Consider the following 23,212-nt stretch of genomic DNA (forward strand, 5'->3'; position numbering starts at 1 on the left):
ATCAGCTGGCCTTCATTACAAATTATAAAGGCTAGAGTTGAGATATTTTGTTCTAATTATATAGACCCCCTGAAGAGACTAAAGTCCATCTGGTCTCCCCGTCCAAGGAAGGATATTTCTGTGTTGAGGGTGATAATACAAAGACTCATCAGATCGATAGCTCAGATGACAGTTTGTTGCATTAAAAAAAATATTAAACAGGATAGACATATAGTCTCTTGACTTTAGAAGAATGAGAGGTGATCCCCTTGAAACATAATACTCTTGATGGGCTTGAGTGCATAGATGCAGAGTTGATATTTTATCCGGTTGGGGTGTCTCAAACCAAGAGTCAATTTCAAACTAATGACTGGGTCATTCAAGACAGAAATAGGAAAAAATTTCTTCACCCAGAGTGGTGCTGAATATTTAGAATTCTACACCCAGAAAACTGTGAAGGCTCAATTGTTGACTGTATCCAAACAGTGATCATTTTTTAAAAAAAATGTTAAACTTGAGGGATATGGGTTAAGAGTGGTAGTGATTTACAGGATCAGCTTTAATCTTGTTGAATGGTAGAGCATGCACAATCTTCCAATCATCCGATTTCAAATTCTATTTTTATGTTCTTGATCATAATGTTGTCCAATAGCTCCTGAAAACTTACAACAGTATACTTAATTTAGTAATTATAAAACAAAGAAAACTTTCACCTTGCGCATAACTATCATATTTTAAACAAATTAAAGAGGTCTTACCACGAACGTGGACAGTGAGACTATTTTAAAAAATATTTTATTTTGATTTTTTTTTTACAGACTCCAAGTAACTTCAACAATCGATACAATCTTTTTCAACATTCATGGATTTACAGAGTCTGTTATTCTCCACCGCCCCCCCCACCCCTTTCACCCAAACACAGAACCACACCAATTATACATTATACAAATACAAGTGGGGTTCAGACCCCCCACCATAGACCTAAAAAAACACAACTTAATTAACTAAGTAAGAAATTTTTAAAAAGCCAAACTAAAATAAAATAAACCAAAAAAAAGGATTAAAAGGAAAACACACACATCGCCTGTGCTATATTCCATTTCCTTAACTCCATCCTTTCCCTTCTAAGACAGGTTTTTATAATATTCATATTTCATGGGCAGGGGGAGCAAGTCAATCTTCATGCCCATGTATTTCAGACATGGCTGCCACACTTTAATAATTGTGTCACATTTTCCTCTTAGATTGTAAGTGATTTTCTCCAAGGGAAAGCAATTCTGCATTTCCATTTTCAATCGTGTGGTATTTAATTGGGAGTCGGATTTCCACGTCACCGTTGTACACTTCCTGGCTACCGTCAAGGCGATCTTTGCGAACTGAATTTGATATTTGGACAGTTGAAAACTCACATTTCCATTATCTCCCAAAAGGTACAACTCCAAATATTGAGGAAAATCTACTTTTTTCAAGAAGGGTTCCACCTTTGTACATAGCCAGGTGGAGTGAACAAAGCACATTTCTGAAATTTCAGGCTCTGATTTATGTAATGTTTTGTGGTGTGAGGTACATCTGGTGCCAAAAGTTATATTGCACCAACCTGTATCTGACATTGATGACCCCATTCACCCTGTCCAAACACAGGTGTTGCCACCACTCTTCATTGATTGTTGTGCCCGTCTGACTCCCATCTCTCCCTTGACCTGTATAAGCCTGGCTTTGGGCCCTCACCTTGGAATATGTAAATCATTCGAGAAATAAATTTACACACATTCCCTTGTTGAATTAGAATCTCCACATTACTAAACCTAGGCAGGGTCATAGATGGTCCTAATTTTTCCCTTAAAAAAGATCTTATTTGAAGCCGAAGATTGTTCTATTAAACAGACCATATTTGTTTTTCAATTGCTCAAATTACATAAGCTGCCTTTGCTTCTAACAGTCCTTGATACACCTTATCCTCTTATGGCACCAGGTGTCCAGGATCTTATTACCCAGAGTTAAGGGTATCAACATGTTCTGGGTCAAAGGTGTTTCAGGAGAAATTCCCACCTTCCATCCAATACACTGATTTATTTTTTTGCCATATCTGAAGAATATGCTTTAGTATGGGGTTAACAGTTTTATTTGACATTAATTTGGTGTCCCATTTGTATATAAATTCTCCTGCCATCTTTTCACCTATTGCATCTTGTCCAATTTGTGCCCAGGAGGGAGGATGCCCCCACCCCCCGCCTCAAAGAGTGAAGCTATAAACCTTGCCTGGGGGACCCAATTTTTTTTTAATCTGGTCATTTGAACACACCTCCTCCAAAAAAAATTGTGATCCCACGTCAATTTTTCCATGGAGATTCTAGCCACTTTACCATTCTGCAGGAACCTTATGACTCATTTGCCAAGTGTTTTCAAGAAACCCTGGAGCAATGAAATAGGTAACGACTGAAAAAAATACTAGATGGCAGTGAGACTGTCGAATGACTGTTGAACTGCTAAAGCAACTCCCCTGGCTCTACAGGGTGGATGGAGCAAAGTAAAAAGAGGTGTGTGTTCTTTGTATGTTGGGGGTGGCACTGGCCAGGGGTGGCAGGTGCTGCTGGAAGAGGGATTGGGGCTGCTGGCTGGAATGCTTCTGGTGGGGGGGGGGGGGGGCAGAGGGGGCTATTGGTGGGGGAGGGGGAAAAAAATCAAACTCTGTCCAGGCAAATCGGATCTCCATCTATGCTAATCATACTTCCTTCAATGCATTACTTCTAGTAATCGCGGGAGGTGCAGGAATTACTGGGGGGCCAGAGTGGTGAAGGAGACCACTGGGTGCCCAGTTGAAGAAAATTCTTTTTTCACTCTCTGAGGATGGCTTGTCTGACTTTAATAGAAACTGCTCAGTGGCATCCCCCTTCAAGCAGCATTCAAGTCATGTGCCCTATCTGCCATACCTTAGATACACCTCTGGTTAATACAAACTCCTTACAGGCAGCGTGGGACTCAAACCCTGGACCTGATCGCTGGCACAATTCAGCCTTTACTGCGCCAGTGATCGGGGCTGGGGTTTGAGTCCCATGCTGTCTGTAAGGAGTTTGTACTTATGGCAGCAGATTCAAAACATGCCAGACCATGGGAGTTTCTGGACCACAGAGCACAAGATAATCAAGGTTGAACCTGCACTATTTATTAATAATGTTTGTTGTAATACATAGTTTTATATATTTATTGTAATAGGTTCTGTGTATACATATCATTTGTCTGCACGTGTACTATGTCTGTACACGTGTTTTCACCACGATGAAAACTTGATCTTGAAATTCCCTGAGGCAATGAACATTAAACATACTTCATTCATCAATCTGCAAAATCCTCAAAATTTTAGAGCCGCAAAATCTTACTCAATGATAAAATGGCCTTTAGTCATCTGACTTCAAAATGTTGAATCCTTTGGCGCTTTTTAGAAATTGATTAATTAATTATTAAAAGTGATGCACCCTGATTTTAGACTTCAGGACGTGTTTGTATCTTTAAATATGATACAAGTTGGTTCTTTACATTACAATGTGAGCAATAAAGCTCACACCACAGAGAGAGTGTGTGAACTAGGTTCCCTTAAAAGTGTGTTCTTTTTAAAATTACTTGGTTTAAAATCTTCTGAATACAAGTTGAGGACCAGATGAACCCATTCTTTCAGCTGGAGAACAATACATGACATTCAAAGATAAAGTGAAAGTATAAAATCAGAACAGTATGATACGTTTAAGCAGTGTTTCCAGATATACTCCCACATTGATATTTATAATGACTGAGGGGAAATTGCTCGTTAATGCTCAAATACAATCCAGAAATGTAAGACTTACACTGGTTTCTCCAGCTTTGCAATCAATGGTTTCTTTGAGAGCTTGCAGAGTTTGTACAACATGGTGCTCAAACTGAGCAGGCTAGAAAAAAAAATATTATTTAAACATTCTTTGCATTTTAAATGAAACAGGCAATTATTAATAATTCAGATATCATATTATATTATATAAAATCTAATGAACTTTTCGGAAATGCTATATTCCCATGTCCAATTTGCAACGCAAGACCAAGAATTTTCAAAAAATAATTTGAAATTTGGTATGAAGGGTTCTGAAGTAAAATCATTAAGTTAGTTTAATATTTACTGCTATTACATCCATGAAAAAAAAGCACAAAATATTTTAAAAATGTCAAATCACAAACAAATCCCAAATGAAAATTTAAAACAACGATTTTGCTTTGTTTGAAATGAGGTTCTATCTTTTAAATCTGGCTAAAACCCACAGGTCTACTTATACCAACATTAAATATCAACCAAAAAGAACCAAGCTTAGCAAGTCTTTCAAAACTACCAACATTATTTGTAAACAAGATTGCTTTTTCTTCTATAGGTGACAGGAACACTAGGGAGTGGGGAAGTGCAAATGGATCTGGGTGTACTTGTTCACCGGTCACTGAAGGCTAGCATGCAGGTTCAGAAAGCTGTGAAGAAGGCAAATGGAATGTTGGCTTTCATAGAGAGGGGATTGGAGTATAGGAACAGAGATGCCCTTCTGCAGTTGTACAGGGCCCTGGTGAGACCCCACCTGGAGTATTGCGTCCTGTTCTGGTCTCCAAACTTGAGGAAGGACATACTAGCTATGGAGGGTGTGCAGCGCAGATTTGCAAGGTTAGTTCCAGGGATGGCAGGGTTGTCATATGCAGCAAGGCTAGAAAAACTGGACTTGTATCCATTGGAGTTTAGAAGGATGAGGGGGGGGGACATGATTGAGGTATATAAAATCATCAGGGGGATAGACAAGGTGAAGTCTGATTACTTGTTCCCAATGATGGGGGAGACGAGGACTAGAGGGCATAGTTTAAGAATACAGGGTAGGCCCTTTAGGACGGAGATGAGAAAGCATTTTTTTACCCAGAGAAGTGTGAATCTGTGGAATGCTCTGCCACAGAGGGTGGTAGAGGCGGATTCGCTGACTATGTTCAAAAGAGAGTTAGATAAGACTCTTGTGGGTAACGGAGTTAAGGGTTATGGGGATAAGGCTGGAAAGGGGTACTGATGGTAATGATCAGCCATGATCTAAAATGGCGGTGCTGGCCTGTCGGGCCAAATGGCCTACTCCAGCTCCTATTGTCTATTGGAACAGTGTGCATTTTTGTCAAAAATTCTAACATTATTTCTGAAAATAAAGCCATTCCTCAAACTATTTAATTTCATATGAAAGAAAATAAATGAGCCAAGTCTCAGAATTAATAGTGAGATATTATTTCCAGAATTTTTAAAATTATAATTTTAAATAATATAAAACATCTTAATATACTTGGTAGCATTTAAGATGTCCAGTCCAAGCTGACCAATTCCTCCCTCATCCTGTTGTAGACTCCCTTGTTCAAGCATAATACACTAGTCTTAGATCTAACTATTGCACCCTCCATCTGTATAAAAAATTCAATCATACTATGATTGCTTTTTCCAAGAGGGTCCTTAACTACTAGATTGTTAATTTTACTTATCTCATTGCACAATACTAAATCTAAAATAGCATTCTCCCTTGTTGGTCCCTTAACATGCTACTCAAGAAAGCTAACACGGATGCAATCTATGAAGTTATCCTCAAGACTACGTTGACCAACTTGATTTTCCAAATCTACGTGTAACTTAAAGTCCCCCACGACAACTGGCGTTCCATTCTTACATGCCTCAGTTATCTCTCGGTTAATTGCCTGTGGCACTGTGCTATTGTTATTTAGTGGGTGATAGACAACTCCCACCAGTGATTTTTTTTCCCTTTTACTATTCTTAATCTCTCCTCTGATGGATTCAACATTCTGCTCCTTCGATCTTATATCGTCTCTCACTATTGCCCTGATCTCATCCTTAATTAAGTCCGCCACCCCACCACCTTACCTTCCTGTCTATCTTTTCATATACCTGATACCCTTGAATATTTAATTCCCAATGTTTCTGTGATGGCCACTAAATCATATGCCTGGGTACTGATTTGCTCCTCAAGTTCACTAACCTTGTTTCTAATACTACAGGCTTTCAGATAAAGTGCCCTTAAACTCATTGATCTTTTAGAATCTAGTTACCTCTACATCCTTTGCTTTTAACTTTTCTGTCCTCAATTTTTTTTTTCTCTTTCCTAAATCTAGCTTTGGTCCCTGTACTACCTTCCTTATTCTTTTTTTTTGTAGGCTTCCATCCCCCTGCCCCATTAGTTTAAACCTTCCCCAAAAGCAGCAAACAATCTCCCTAGGACATTGATCCCAGCCCTGACCAGATGTAAGCCCTCCGGTTTGTACTGGTACCATCTGCCCCAGAACCAGTTCCAATGCCCCAAGAAACTAAAACCCTCCCTCCTGCCCCACCGTTCAAGCCACCACATATTCATTCTAACTATCCTGTTATTTCTACTCTGGCTAGCTCATGGCACCGGTAATAATCCTGAGACAATGGACAATGTAAGAAAGAATGGCGAAGGAAAAGCATTCAATGCAACATGTACATTTCATCCTGACGTGTAATCTTCAAAGCAAGTTTTATTATGTCAGCTTGGCATCTCAAAGGCCATAAATGATCAGACTAGTGTTATCACTAACCAAAGAGGTGGTCCCTTCATTGTCAACCACCCAGTCTTCTTTCTCTGCAAGCCTCTTAACATCTAAATAAGAAACAGTAGTTTAGGTGTTAATAATAGAGTAAATCATTCCTATAAGACCAGATATATCATATTACATATGAGAAACGAGATCTGAGAATCAACTTTGATTTTTAAAATATTTCATATGTCAAAGGAGAGAGTTTGCTTTTGTCTTTACAATCACTCTTTAAATGACTCTTATTTCATAATCTGAAACAAGTTTATTGTTATGAACATTTGTCCCAAAATTTGTGGTTTTGTGGCAGCAGTATTGTGCATTGCAGTTGCAAAACTGTAATTCTGTAAATACAAGATTTAAAAAATAAATAATTGGTCCAAAAAAGAGATCAAAGTTCACCATAATTTGAAATCACTGGTTTTCTTGTCTTAAAATTTAGGCAAATTTTCAGTAACACAATGGTGAATCCTGGAATAATTAGTAATGAGCATGGATCCTTTATCCAAACTTTTTTGGCATTAAAAGGTCATTCTTATCGTGTATTTGGAGACATTATCTGAACCCTTTTATTTTCTGTTTTAATTTAGATAATCTTATGTTTTTTGAATCACAGTTTTCATGATCATAATACCTTGAAGTACCCAAAATATTTGAGTGTTCTACATAGGATCGTTAGCAAGCAAAACTTGACATGCAGCAGTAATAATAAGATATAGGACACCAAAAACTGAAATATGTACAAAGAGGAAAATAGTTCTTTTTTTTTCTCTGGAGCCTAGTGGTATGAGCACCTAAAGCTACGTAAAACAATAGGACATGGATGAAAACTTGGAAAAGAAGCCAAAATTGCAAGAGTGCAGAGTACCTGAAGTCTGTAGGGTTGAAAGAGGTTGAGGTGGACAGATAATTTGTTGAAAAAAAAATGATACATTTTAAGTTTGTATCATTGGGAGAAAATGGGGGCTATGAAGCAATGGCATCCATGTGAGCTTGGAATATAGACAATTAAGTTTTAGATTAGGTAAAAGATGCAAGCTGGGAAGCTAGCCAAGAAATTCTGGGTGATTTCTATCAAGAAATAACAATTCCATCTGTGTTTAGACAATGAATGAGGGTTACACCACCAGATTAGGTGAAACATGTAAAAAGTTTAATGTTTGGAACAAAGGCACTTTTTACCTTTATTTGCTCTGTGCTCTACAACTTTAAATTTACAATTAAACAATTCACATGTGATTAAAGTATACATTATAGATTTTATTCAAGGTTATTTGTATACAGTTTGGTTTGATCATGTAGAAATTACAAAATTTTTATACATTGTCTCTTCATTTCAGGGCACCATCATAACTGGGTTATATTTTAAAGTAGTCATGTTTAGTACTTTGTTGTATATCCCTTGCAAGCAATGACTACTTGAAGTATGTGATTCATAGACATCACCTGGAGCTGAGCATCTCCTCTGGTGATGCTCTGCCAGGCCTGTACTGCAGCCATCTTCAGCTCCTGCTTGTTGTTTTGGTGGCTTGTCCCCTTACGTTTTCTCTTCAGCATAAGGAAAGCATGCTCAATTGGATTTAGAGTGGGTGACTGACTTGGCCAATCAATAATTTTCCAGTTTTGAGCTTTGAGAAACTCCTTTATTGCTTCAGCAGTGTGTTTGCCATAATTGTCTTGCTGTAGGCGTCCAATGAGTTTAAAGGCATTTGCTCAAGTAAATAAGATGTTTCTATGCACCTCAGATTTCACTTCGCTACTGCCATCAGTAGTTACATCATTATTGAAGGCAAGTCCACCAGTATGTAAGGCGGTGATAAATGTCCAGGTCACAACAACCCATCATCACATTTCACAGATGAGGTGTATACTTTAGATCTTGGGCAGTTCCTTCATGCCTCCATTCTTTGCTCTTGCCCTAACTCTGAAACAGGGTAATCTTGGTCTCATCTGTCCTCAACACTTTGTTCCAGAATTCTGCAAGGCCTTTTAAATACTTCTTGGCAAACTTTAATTTAGCCATCCTGTTTCTGTGGCTACCTAGTGGTTTGCATCTTGCAGTGCAGCCTCCGCATTTCTGTTCATGAAGTCTTTTGCAGACAATAATCATTGTCACATCCACTTCTGCCTCTTGAAGGGTATTTCTGATCTGTCAGACAGGCAATTAGGGATTTTTCTTCATTATGATGAGAATTCTTCTGTCATCAGTTGTGCAGGTCTTCCTTGGAATACCAGTTCCTTTGCGATTACTGAGCTCACCAGTATCCTCTTTTTCCCGAATGATGTTTGAAACATTTGATTTTGATAACCCTAAATTTTGGGTAATGTTTCTTATTGTTTTATTCTTGTTTTTCAGCCTCATAATGGCTTCATTAACTTTCATTGATACAATGCTGGCCCTCATGTTGAAAAATGGCTACTACAGACTCCAAAGCTGGTTAAAAGCTTAGAAGTCAGCCTTGCTTTCTTATATCTGTACCAATTATGCAATTAAACATACCTGAATACTCACAAACACCCATAAAACCAAATGTCCAAAATATTATGGTGTCCTGAAATGGGGGAACTATGTTTAAAAAGTGCTACATGGTCAAACCAAAATGTATACAAATAACTTTGAATAAAATCTAGAATGTGCACTTTAATCACATGTGAATTGTTTGATTACAAATTTACAACTGTGGCGCACAGAGGCAAATAAAAGAAAAATGTGTCTTTGTCCCACACATTATGTAGGTAGATCTAGAAGTCTTTGTGGGCAAAGGAGTTAAGGGTTATGGGGATAAGGCTGGAAAGGGGTACTGATGGTAGTGATCAGCCATGATCTGTAAAATGGCGGTGCTGGCTCGACGGGCCGAAGGGCCTACTCCAGCTCCTATTGTCTATTGTCTATTGTGATTATAGATTATATGATAAAACACTCATCACATTCAATAGGATAACAAGGTTGTACATTGTCTGGTTCATCTTGAGTGTTCAGGTCAAGTAATGAAGCTGGAGATGAAACGGGAAACCAAGACAATAGCTTTGGACTTCCAAAAGATTATTCAGTGTTTTATCAGAAATGCAGTATGACATAGAAAATCTACTGGCTCTTTCAGTCACTGTAGAAGCAAACCCATTAATTAAGCATTAACTGTGTTCCAAATAAAATTCAGTCAATAAATAAAGTATGATCAGAAATTGAAAAGAGATTGGGTTGGTCAAGTTGTTGCTTTGTCTTTTAATTCTAAAACAAGAAGATTTACTATTTTGATAAATAAGAAATTGTTGTTTAAATTGGAATCTGTCATTGAATCGGCTGGCAGACTTTTAATTGTAAATTGTAAAATTTATTTGGAATCTTGGACTCTTGTGAACATCCAATGTGGATGATGAAAAATTTATACAAGAATATTTTCTTAATTTGTCACCAAGATAAGACAAAGTTATGATTGCAGGTGATTTTAATTGTTGTCTGAACTCATTGTTAGATAAATGTCTGAAAACAGTTACTAGAACTAAAATGTCAAAAAAGTATTAACTTTAATGAAAGAAATACATTTGGTTGATATATGGGGAAAAATAAATCCTAAAGAGAAGGATTTTTCTTTCTATTCATTTTAATATGATTTTTATTCTAGAATAGATTTATTTTTGTTATCAGCACAATGACAAGATCAGATAGTCAGCTGAGTATTTATCAGATCATTCTCTTTTACTAATAATATTTATAGGATCAGAAAAGTGGACTTTAATTCTTTATTATTAAAAAATGTTGAGTTTTGTAATTTCATGAGGGAACATACAGCAGTTTTTGAAAATAAATGTAAATTATGTTAATAGAAAGTTTATATTATGGGATGCTTTTAAAGCATATTTAAGAGGACAAAAAACTAAACAGAAGTATTATGAGTTAGGGGAAAGGGCTCAAAGTTTTAGCTTGGCAATTAAAATTAAAACAAATTTCAAGAATGATAAATGTGTTAGAAAAGATTCAGATATTATGTATAAACCTCAAGAGATAAATTATGTATTGAAGGAATTTTATTAAAAAAAATATACTTCTAAGACTCTGAAAGATGAAGTTAAGATAGATAATATTTTTTAAATCTGATCTTCAATTGCCTTCATTAACTAATAAGGAAATTAAGGAATAGGAGACCCCTTTTACTCAAAAGGAGATTATAGAAGCACTTAAATCAATGCCTAATGGGAAATCTCCAAGAGAAGATGGGTTTACGGCTAAGTTTTATAAAAAAATTTCAAGATTTATTGATACCTTCACTGATTGAGGTTCTCAAAGAAGCTATGGAAATTCATTTTTTGCCAGATTCTTTTTCTCAACCTATTATTAGTTATTCTTAAGAAAAATAGAGACCCTTTGAAAGCAAGTTCCTATAGACCTATATCTTTGTTAAATGTTAATTATAAATTTGTAATGAAGGTTATAGCCAATAGATTGGCAAGGTATTTACCTTCATTCATTCATATAGATCAAACTGGATTTATTAAAGACCATTATTCTGCTGATAATATTACAAAGTTAATTAGTCTGATAAATATATCTCAGGCGATAGCCAACTTTCCAAAGATCTTATCATTAGATGCTGAAAAAGCATTTTATAGAGTGGAATGGGGATTTTTATTTAAAGTGTTGGAAAATTTTACATTTGGACTGATATTTATTAGTTCAATTAAGGCAATATATAAAAAGCAGATGATTAGAGTTGTGATGAATGGGCAAATATCATCACCGTTTATATTGGAGAGGTCTACGAGGCAGGGTTGCCCTTTGCCACCAGCATTTTTGCATTGGCTATAGAACCTCTGGCTCAATTAATAAGACTAGATAGTAATATTAAAGGCATTAAAGTGAAATCTTTTGAATTCAACATTAATATATTTGTGGTTGATGTTTTTATTTATTTAACAGAACCAAAAGAATCTTTGAGATTTTTAAATGATGCATTGGAACAATATGGAAATTAATTGGAAAAAAAAGTGAAACTACGCCAATGATTGAAGATGACTATACCCCTTGTAAGAATATTGTTACATTTAAATGGTCAGATCAAATTAAATATTTAGATATTAAAGTTGACAAAAAATTTAATCATTTATATGAATTGAATTATTTACCTTGATTTTATAAAATTAAGAATGATTTAAATTGATAGAAAGATTTACCGATAACATTAATAGGTAGAGTTAATTGTATTTAAAATGAATATTTTTCATAGATTACAATATATTTTTCAGTCTATCCCTTATAAAGTTTATGTGAAATTTTTTAAAGATTTGAATTTTATAGTTAGGAAGTTTTTATGGAAAGATAAAATGGTAAGAGTGTCTTTACAAAAATTAACATGGAAGTATGACTTGGGAAGTTTACAGCTTCTGAATTTTCAAAACTATTATAAGATGGCACAAGTTTATTAATAGAATGTTTGATTTGGAAGGCTGATTGGTATGGGCAGATATTGAATTAAACTGAATTAATGAGAAAAAGAGGGATCAATTTGTACATAAATGGAATTTGAAGTTGTTACATAAATATAATTCATGAATTTTGATTCTTTTAATGGAAATATGGAATACGATAAATGAAGAGATAGGTACATGTGGTAAAGTTTTTATGAAGACACCTTTGTATCAGACTAAACTTTTTCATTTTACAGTTAATAATCAACTTTTGAAAATATGGGATCAAAAAGGAATTAAATTTCCACAAGATTGTTATGAACAGGTTATTTTATTACTTCAAAGAATGAAGGAAAAAAATATGAAATACCATTAAATCTTTTTTGTAATCATCAAGTTAGAGCTTTGTTAATGGATCAATTTGGGAATACCATGAGGTTACCCAGACAGACTAATTTTGAAATCTTAATTACAGATGGTAAGAAAAAAAGATTTATATCAGAAATGTATGCATTAGTACAGAACAAAATGCTTAAGCCATATTTACAAAAATCTAGGTTAAAATGGGGAAAAAAAAGATTTAGGAACAGAAATTACTCAGGAGGATTGGAAAAATTTGTGTAAAGATAGTATGACAAAAATAGTGAATGTAAGATATAGATTAGTTCATTATAATTTTATACATCAATTATAATGAACTCCTGAGAAATTAATGAGAAATAATTTACCATTACCAATTTATGCTTTAGATGCCAGAAGGAAAAATGAATATTTTTACATTCAACATGGTTCTATGAAAAGGTGAATTTTTTTAATGCGATTTAAGGAACTTTTACAAAATATTTTTAAAGTTAAATTCTTAATGGATCCATCAATATTTTTTGCAAAAGAATATTAAAAGGATTTGTTTGGAATTGAGATTAAATAAATTTCAAATAGCATTTTTGAGATTAGCATTAGCGAGAAAATTTATTGCAATTACTTGGAAAAACTGTATAGAGTTGAATTTACTTAGATGGCATACAGAATTGAGATTTTGTATACCATTGGGAAAAAAAACACATAATTTATGAGATAATTATCTTTTTTATTGGAAAATTTAGAGCTCTGATTTGGCTTATATGGGTTTAAAATTTTGAATACTTCTCCCTTTGTGTAGTGGAAGTGCCTCAATCCACGATATTTATCCATGTTATTATAGTTTACATCTCCTTTTTTCTTTTTCTTTTCTTTCTTTTTAGAGAGGGTAGTTAGGGGGGAGTTTAGGGGTGGTTTTAGGTAAGGAGTATATAAAGGGGGAGGGTTTCCTGAGTAAGGGGGGATAGAGGGTTTTTTTCTGTTATATTTTGTACTAACTTTATCTATCATGGTTTTTAAATTTTTAAATAAAGTATTCCAAAAAAATAAATAATGTGGTAAAAATTCTCATGTCAACCACACACACACACAAACAAATTAGTTTCATAACTTTGTTTGTTAGTCACGATAAATTATTTTTTTGTACTCTAAGTTATGTAAGAAAATACATTTAGTTGGTGTTCAAGCTTTTAACTGGAATCAATTAACTTTTCCCCAGACAATCAACTTGAGTACAGAATAACGTTTTGCTCTAGTTTACTTATTTAAAAAATATGAACTCTACAAAGCTGCCTCCTTCTCTTGGTTGATTTTCGTACAGACATTGTCGAGCCAGCTCGTAATTTTGCCAAAATATAGTAGAATGCACATCATGAAAGTTCAACTGCATTTTAGCTGAATTGGTAATGGTAAATTGAAGCAGCTTCAAAGTGAGAGATTTACCCAGAATCTACCCCGAGGCAACCTGACTGGTCAGGATAGACTCAATGTGAGGTGTGGGGACAAGGCCAGGAAAATAAAAATAAACATTTTCATGCTTACCATCAGCAGTCTGCTGCAACGTAACCACGAGACAATGCACTCTCAAATCTAAGATGAGCTCCTGAATTGTTTGCAGGAGATCATTTGGTATTTCAAGTGCTGTTAACGATTCATAATTAAGTCTGTCATTCAATCAAAAGAAAATGAATTAGATAAGGAATGCCAACTTTGCAACAATATATACACACTTATTAAAGTAGGTTAAACACATTGGAGTTAATTAGCTCATACTTTTCCTTCAATCTAAACAAATCAATAAGGGTCAGAATCAGGACAAATTGAACCCAACAGAACAACATGAATCATCGTATTTGAAACTACTACTAACTTTAAGATTTATAACCATCCAGAATGTATGGGAATGGAAAAGACATGGGGATGAGTGTTGGAAAGATGTTAGGTTTTCATTTTAAAAAGGAGAAAGACTCAGTGCAAAACATGGTATTCAGAGCTAAGAAGGAACAACATAAAAATTGAGATGCTTAACGATAGTATTATAATAAAATCTGACACTGTGATAGTCAGTCTGTAATGCTAAGATAGAAAAATATACGGCAGAACCATAGTCCATACAATACAGGTTTAGTAAATTACACTAGCAGGAGTAAGGAACATTAAGTTCAGGTAAACAATGTCACCTTAGTCAATATCGACCCTCACTCAAAGATTACAGTGAAATGCCACAGTATTTAAAGCATATTTTAGCAGCATACTTCTTACAGGTTGATAAGCATATCTCTTTAAATTCGTCTGAGGTATATTGTTACAGTTTATTGTTAACACTTGCCATTGTTGTTCTCTCTTGAGAAATGTAAATCACTGACATCAAACAGTTACCCACATTTACAATTAATACTGTTAAAGTTTCATGTCTTAAAATAGTTGAGGTAATGTCTAGAGGGTGTGCCTTCAATACATATCGAACATCCGTGGCTTGCAAACACTTGGTTTTAATTATGAAATGCTAATTATTAGTCTGAAGAGTTAACTGAATCTTTAAGACACACAAAGTAAAGAAGGATTTTGCTCAGGTTCAAAGAGAAAAAAAATCTTTATCGGTTCCTGATACTGAGTCTATGCCTTCGGTATTTGTTTTGACAAGCTGTCTTGTCGGGAAATGTTTAAGAATGGAACAGCAGCTTTTGACAGGTTCTGTTAGATTGGTAAGCGTTAATGCTCCCGTCAACCTGTTTAACAATGCACAATTTGAAGTGGCTTTGAACTATGCGTTTCAATGCTAACTTAGCTGTCTGAAAAAAAATCAATGAGTTTGCTTTCAGTAAATGTGAACATGTGTTTTTTTTTTCTAACACTAGTATTAAGGCTAGGGAATTTTGTATTTAATAAAGGTAAAATCAGTTGTGCTTTTCCTTAATAATTGCCATTCCTTGATGGCTTAAAAAAAGAATTTTTCACAACACCTAATGACAAAGTCATTCAAATTATTAATGCATGCAGGTTCTTTTAAAATGTCTGATCACCCAATCACCTCTGCTCTCTTGCTCCAACTCGCTCTGACATTATTATTATTCCTTTTTAAGATGGTATTAATTCCTTTCTTTCAAGCTGCTATTGGGTTCACAGCTTCTCTTTTAAATCAAAATACCTCAACGTTATTAAAAATCTAATTTGCTTGATTTTGTTTCACAATCATCTTAAACAAATATAAATTCTCAAACTGAAAACTTTCCCGGAATTTTATTCCGAGCAAACAGATAATTAATCCAACATAATCCGTACTTGAAAATATGAATCACTGGGGAACAATCAGAAAAGTACACACAATAAAGCTATAATTGATATCTCTGAACAGGAATAGTCCCACATTTAAATTTCATAATGAATTTCATAGCAAACTTGAAAAAAAACATAAGAATTTTTGTTCCTTCATTTTACTTAGCATGAGTAGTACTGACAATGACAGCATTGATTATCCATCCCTAATTCCCATCAAAGAATTCAGGGTGAGCCACTTCATAAAATTGTTGGCATCCTTCTGCTGAATGCATTTCCATAATAATGTTTGTCAGGGAGCTGTGATCTTGAAGGAACTGTCATAGATTTCCAAATAATGTGGCATGTGATTTGAAGGGAACCACAGGTAGATAATTATTCCATCCACCTATTTGCCCTGGTCCTCAACCTTAGGGTGGCATGGTTAGCATAGCAGGTAGTGCAACACTTCTATAGCACTAGCAACCCAGTTTTACATCTGGGACTGTCTGTAAAGAGTTTGTACGTTCTCCCCGTGTTTGCGTGGGTTTCCTCTAGGGGCTCTGGTTACCTCTCACCCTTCAAAGTGTATGGGGTGGTATAGTTGAGGATTGGTGCCAATAAAACTGGCTGCTTCTTGAATGTTGTCAGATACGTTTTTTTTAAAACATAGACTTTGTGAGATTTTACCATAAGGAAGTGACTCCCGACATCCCGGCAGTGGTCATTCACACAGGAATGACCAAAACTGCAAATCTCCGTTTCTGTCTGCGAATTTAGATAGTATACCGGCAGAGCATCATCACGACGTCATATTGGCCACAGAATGCCTGCAGTTCAGTTTAAACTGCAGGTGTTACAGAAAAATAACTCGGGATCTCGGAGGTAAAATGTCAGAACGGGAATGGCTCCCTCATTCACGTTCCAACCTTTTTACACAGCATGTGTTCCAGGAAAATGGGAATAATTTCTGGGAACACAGCTTCTGTGTAAAAAAACACGAGTTTACCTGACCATGCAACTGAAGCATGCCCTGATTTTGGCCTCAGAAAGAATTTAGGGCATCAAGACCCATGAACCTCACTGCTCTAGTGTGACTGGTATCATTTGGAGTGAAATGAATTTTTTAAACACTGGGGTCCTTTGAAAGAGGAGATCACAGAAGGAAATCAAGATGAATCATCTATCAAGAAATTCTGGCTGAAATTAACAGCCTTGTCTTGACTTCAAAAACTGGCCCCACCATCTGTGTTCCTCCCATTAGATGTTTAGTTGTCTACCAACATTCATGATTACTTATTAGTTAAATTTAAAGTTTCAGGATTGTCCTATTGTTCAGCGTATACAGTACTTTGTTGTATTTCACATACATATATTAACTGCTAAAAGTCTGTGATTCATAGACATTACCAAGAGCTGAGGATCTTCTCTGGTGATGCTCTGCTCTACTGCAGCCATCTTCAGCTCCTGCTTGTTTTGGGAGCTTGTCTCAGCACATGGAAGGCATACTCAATTGGATTTAGATCGAGTGACTGATTTGTGCAATAAAGAATTTAAACCAAAATGTATACAAATAACCTTGAAAATAAAGGAAAAAATGTCTTTGTCCCAAACATTATGTGGGTGTGCGTGTGTGTATATTACACACACACTCACACGTTATGAACCACCATGCATGCAGCAGGACTAGCAAAGGCCTTGCTAAAGCCCTTACAACCAGCATCTAATCCCCCTCCCCCCCCCCACCAACCCCCCCCAGCCATCATCAATCCTCTTGGCTACCTCTTCAGTAACTATTCACCACTGATAGAAACATAGAAAAATAGGTACAGCAGTAGCCCATTTGGCCCTTCAAGCCTACACCGCCATTCAATATGATCATGGCTGATCAGTACCCAGTTTTTTCCTTCTCCCCATACCCCTTGATCCCCTAACACTCAAGGGCCAAATCTAATCTTCTCTTAAATATTGCAAGGAACCAGCCTCAACCACTTCCTGTGGTAAGGCCCTTCTGAAATAAAGGCACAATATTAGCTATCCTCCAGTCTTTGAGTACATCAGCATGTACAAAAATAACTTTGCCAGTGCCCAAGAAATTTCTTTCTTTGGTTCCTATAACATCCTAGAATCTACCTAGTCAGGTTCAGGGATTTATTAAACTTTATGCTGATCGACTGTGATTATGTCGATATGTTTCAGGATATCACAGTTCTGTTCCCTGAACCCACTAGCTTCCTCGTTCCTCTCTATTGTGAGAACAGACAAGAGGTATTTATTTAAGGTTTAGCTCATCTCTTGTGGCTTTGCACTTGGATTATCGAAATTATTGAATCTTTTAGGATTCTGCCAAGGATAATCTCACATGCTGTTTTTGGCCTTCTTATACCATTTTTTGAATGCACTCCTTTACCACTTGTACTCCTCAAGGCACTTGTTGGATGACAGCTGTCAAAACGTGACATATGGCTCATTTTGTTTCCCTGACTAAAATATCTCCAGGGTTCTCTAATCATGCCAGTCTTGCCTTTCATCCAAACAAATGTACTGTTTTCTGAATGATACATGTTCAATCTGCCACGTCACTGTGCTTTCACTCTCAACACATACACATTTGGAGTCCTCCCCATAGCATCATCAAGATCAAGATTCCATTTATTGTCATAATAATAAAATAGTGTCACATTACCATGACATTCCTTTTTTCCTGCTGCAAGGAGGACAGATTTGCCACTGGCAGGAATTGCCTGAGTGCCTCTTAATTCAGTCAGAGAGAGAGGGAGAGAGAGAGAGAGAGAGAGAGAGAGAGAGAGAGAGTAAGAGAGAGAGAGAGTAAGAGAGAGAGAGAGTAAGAGAGAGAGAGAGTAAGAGAGAGAGAGAGAGTAAGAGAGAGAGAGAGAGTAAGAGAGAGAGAGAGTAAGAGAGAGAGAGAGAGTAAGAGAGAGAGAGAGAGAGAGAGAGAGAGAGAGAGAGAGAGAGAGAGAGAGAGAAGCAAAAGAGAGTCCACCCAGAGTCACCGAGTGTCTATAGATTTGCCTCCAGCTCTTCCACAGGCCTCACAGCCACATTGAGTCCAGTCCAAACCACTGGCAAACCAAGATCCAGATCAGATCAGAACCTCCGACACGGTCAGGAACCCTTCAATGCCCTTAGCACCTTTTCATATCCCGGTTCCAATAACCTCCAGCCAGCTCAAGCCAGTAAAATGCAGCCTGGCGTGAATCTCCTGGCAGCAGTCTCCAGCAGCCCACAGCTTTCACAGGTTCTTCACCTTGAGTCACCAGCAGCCCGCCACACACGCTGGTCTCTCAGCCGCAGAGCCCCCTCACTAGCCGCCGCCATGCTCACCATCCTCGCGGGTTGTCTCGTCCGTTCTCCCTCTCGGATGGTGCGTGATCTTCCCATTCTCAGGTGCCCTGCTCCAGTCCTCCACTTCCCTGAAGTCTGCCAGCCCCTCGTGGGTGCTGCTGATTAACCAGCGCCACCATCTTGGGCACAGACCCACGGTCATGGGATTTCAAATAAAAGCCCCAGTCGGCTCCCTCAACAGGCCATCCAAAGCCCGTTCATAGCTGACGGCAGTCAAATGGGTGGCTGGAACTTGCAGGAGCACTGCACCTCCGCTCCCTCACTCCCCATGAGTCCACACCAGCAGCAGTGCTGGTGAAAATGAAGGTGTCATGTCTCATCAGTCAGGTCAAGCAGCTCTCCAGGAGGTCCAGAAGCAGTCTGCATCTCAAAATTTCATACAAGGTTAGTAAGTGATTAAGAGAGAAAAGAAAGGAACCTGCACTCTCACAGAAAGGTCACAGCTGTGATTCTAGATTGTGGAACCTTTGACACATCATGCATGCCTACCTATGATTCAGAAAGGTCTGTCAATTGTTCAATGCTGACTGACATAATTGCAGCGAGTAGCAGAGAATGGAAATGAACAATGCTTTAATTTCCCCATAAAGGAACATAAACTTTTATTTGAAACTTTTGGGATCAGACACTCTTTGGAATTCAGAATTTTTTGGATACCAGAATAAGTAATTGCGCTCATTTCAGATCCGTGCAAAACAAAAGACACAATCCAACCAGAAGGGTGGGTGGGAGGGGTTGTGGCGGCGTTGGATGGGGGGTTGGCGTGGCACTGGACGAGGGGAAGGGGAGTGGTGCTGGATGCCATAACACTTTTTAAATTTCTGCAGCCAACCTTTGTGAATATTCACACTCGTCTTCAAGATTCAGTTGTTCGTGGAATTTTCCAGCTTGTTTCACGACAATCAAACCAGTCAGTGGTACATGTTCACTTCTTCGTTGTCGAACCCACTCGATCAGCATAGTCACTGTAAAACTTCAACAACTTATCTTTCTGCTTCTTTAAGTCATATATGGTGATACATAATCTTCAGTAAGACACTGGACAGATACACCACGATCAAGCTTTTGCAATGACTCTACTCTCTGCACTATTGATGACAGATGCTTTCTTTTTTGCTTCTCTCTTTTACCCAGAGGGGACCCTGCAGTTCCTTTTGAAGTTTTCACAGTTTTCAAAGTCCATGAGCAGCAGAGGCATCTGACTGGTAGGAGCACTGACACAGGGTCATGTTTGGCACCAGGCACAACCTTTGGGGCGCAGACAATAACCATGAAAAAAATGTTTGGTTTTCAGAGATTTTGGTTTTCAGAGATTTTGGATAAAAGATTATGTCCCTGAGCTCACGTAAATTTAACTTGAGAAACAAAGAATTAATTTCACCCCACAGTGACATATTTTATTTTCACATCTTACTTGCCTCACAGTATGAATGATGTGGGTTAGCCATTGGCCTGAAAGTTCCAGTTTTGCCTCCCATCCTGCATATTTTTTCAGCTCTATCTCAGCCAGGCTTGATGGAAGAAGAGCTCCTCGGATGAGTTTCACAAGTGAATTTATTACTTCTTGAATCATTTTCTGTTTAAAAAAAAATTAACGGTCATTTTTAAAAAACATTTAAAAAAAAAATATTCTCCTCTATCTTATTGAAAATGACAAAAGTATTGGAAATCAAATATTTTTCTACCTTGAAATCATTTTGCCGGGATCTGGCATTTTTCTTAAATTTCTCAACTTGTCCTGATTTTTCCCCTGTCTTCAGTGACGATAAAGATTAAAATCAGAAATAAACAAAGGAAATAAAAGTAAACAGTTTAAAAACATTTTGCATCAGTTCCATTAGCTATTTTTTAAGGTAGTAATTAACTGTAGAAATGAAAAGAGAGAGTACAAATAATGAAAATAACTAATAAAGACTTATTTCAAGATTTTTTTTTATTCCCGCAGAAAAACAAAGCATGTTAGGAAATGAAGTTGCTTTCCCTTGTGGGATGGAAGCGTTTGACAAAATGGCTTATTATGGAGTTGCTAACAAAATTGCATTTTAGTCCATCCACCAAGGTATGCCCTTGCATTCTCTGTTTATCAGAGATGTAAACAGAAAAACAAATTCACATTAGTTACAAGATGTCAATTTTGATGACTTAGATTTCTAAGTTATAGCCCATATATTTTAATTTGATAAAATGGGTAAGGGCGTTCACTGGATCCCATGGGTTCTCTGAAAAGGTTACAAGAAACCCAAGTATGAAGGTTTCCTCTACAGCCTTTCAGAATGCACATTATGGTGGAAGCAGACAAATCAGGACTCAAGTCTCAAAAAGTGCACAGTGAGTTTAACTCATTAAATGTGCAGAGGTTAGGATTATTAAGCATTTACAATACAGTTGCAGCTCAATGCCCACTGATGCACTGGCTTGCAGAGTTATTTGGAGCTCAATGGGAAGAAACACAGATGTGAATACTGGGATCCATTAAATAATAAGCTAACAACACTCATTACTGGTTAATGGTGATGCAGTATACTGATTTATCCAGCTCAGATATTGAATTATAAAATTTACATTGAGGATTGACTTAGTTACTAATTGCTGTGGCTTTACACGTCAGCAAAATGGCAAATGGTCCAACAAATGTCTTTCCTATCCTTCTGAATGAAATAGTCAGTATTTTGTCACGATGAAGAAGGAAGACAACATTGTACGAATCAAAAATAAAATCAGGTTAATCATACCTTCTTACTCCAGGCATGGGACTGACCCAGCTTTAGCTGTCAGCTTAATGAGAGAGGATTGTTTAGTTAGAGCTCTCACTGCATTGATGACAACTGGGAAATCTTGGAGGCAAAGCCAAAGGAAATATGTATAACTAAAGAAAATATTATTCTGAGATCAATTGGCTAGGCAAAGAATTAAGAGACATGTCACTCAAGTTCAAATTTTGAATGGCAGATATAAAAATAAAATGTATGTGCAGTTTAAAAATATAAATTGAAAAATTGAAAACATGAAAGAAGAAAATTAGCTTGGATTAAAAATGAAAGAGAGAAAAGAACAAAGGAAGGATATTGAATACAGTAAATTTGAACAAATTGAAAATAAATTCTACAGTATTTACATTTTAAGTTATTTCATTAATGATGGAAAAAGCATGCATATGTTTTCTCTGTTTCTTGACAAGATAAAAATTACTGAATTCCACTAGTAGCTTAATAGAAACAGTGATGAAATTTTCACCTTCCTCCAAAATTGTTTGGCCATCTTTCTCCTCTTGGTTTTCACACTACTCAAGCACAGTGCTATATAAAGTTCAATATATTCTGTCTGTTTTTTCAGGTGATATCCACAAAATCCAAAAGGACTCTTTATGGATTAGAAATACTTCTAAGATTGCAGCTGCTTCCTCATGGTTTAATGTCTTCAGTGGGTCAGTGAAGTTCAGCTCTGACCAAGTGAAAATATGACTTTTATGCACCGTATATGAACTTAGTAAGAGGCACCAAAAGTCAATAAGCCAGTGATACAATATGGGGTCTTTGCAGTAAGAATTACCTTGCCTTTTTCAGCAGGAATGCTACAGCTTTCTAATAATAAATTATGCCCAAAACAAGCTCAATAACTTAATGGATCAGCAATAACTGTGAATTGTACTAAATGTGTTTGTGTGATTGCTGCACAATAACCTGTAACATTTTATATGGGATTATGGAATTGAATACAGTTTTATTCCCATATCTCACTTCTATTCCACAACAGCAAAATTTGATTTTTTTTCTTTCATTTTAATACATGCAAAAATGAATATAATTATTAATTAAGCTCTATATACACATGATAGTGGATGTGGGGGGGAAAGGAGGTGGGGATGAAGGGATAGGGGATGAGTGGGATTTAAGTGAATTTGCAAAGGAAAAGATAAATCATTCACTCCACACATCTTACTCAGACAAAGAAAGACAGAAGCTGGTTCCTCTTAACTATATAGCTCACAAGCAACAAGTGACTATGCAAGAAACTAAAAAAAATCAAGTTTGCTGGGTCATGCAAGTTGAATCTTGATTTGTAACCCTTAAAAAATGTAAATTAATATTAGCCAGAGAATGTTAATCTTAACCTTATTTTCGAAAGACTAGCTGGCTTTCTGCAGTGTAAATCTGTAAAGATGAAGACCGGTTGGTGTCCTTTTGCATTTAAACAGAGAATGATTATTAGCAATGACAGCATGGACAAAAAATCAAATCTAGACCCGCTAACCTAC

At 36.5% G+C, this 23,212-nt stretch overlaps 1 protein-coding gene and 1 long non-coding RNA gene across 4 annotated transcripts in view; one reads left to right on the plus strand and one right to left on the minus strand.

Annotated features, from left to right (window-relative positions):
- The window catches only part of exoc2 (exocyst complex component 2), a 287,207-nt gene that overhangs the window by 83,985 nt on the left and 180,010 nt on the right, over positions 1-23,212 (minus strand). For all 3 annotated transcript variants that reach the window (XM_069909660.1, XM_069909652.1, XM_069909669.1), the window contains exons 14-18: positions 20,643-20,711; positions 20,376-20,533; positions 13,879-14,000; positions 6,580-6,641; positions 3,819-3,899 (exon numbers count right to left, since the gene is read on the minus strand). In XM_069909660.1, coding sequence (XP_069765761.1) covers positions 3,819-3,899; positions 6,580-6,641; positions 13,879-14,000; positions 20,376-20,533; positions 20,643-20,711 — 492 coding nt within the window. The remainder of the gene's footprint in view (positions 1-3,818; positions 3,900-6,579; positions 6,642-13,878; positions 14,001-20,375; positions 20,534-20,642; positions 20,712-23,212) is intronic.
- Positions 1,228-22,704, plus strand: LOC138748858 (uncharacterized). The gene is made up of 4 exons (XR_011348286.1): positions 1,228-1,409; positions 11,492-11,598; positions 20,903-21,016; positions 22,291-22,704. It is a non-coding gene; the product is annotated as an uncharacterized lncRNA (long non-coding RNA).

The sequence above is a fragment of the Narcine bancroftii genome, chromosome 1 (genome assembly GCF_036971445.1).
Source record: "Narcine bancroftii isolate sNarBan1 chromosome 1, sNarBan1.hap1, whole genome shotgun sequence".
Lineage (NCBI taxonomy): Eukaryota > Metazoa > Chordata > Chondrichthyes > Torpediniformes > Narcinidae > Narcine > Narcine bancroftii.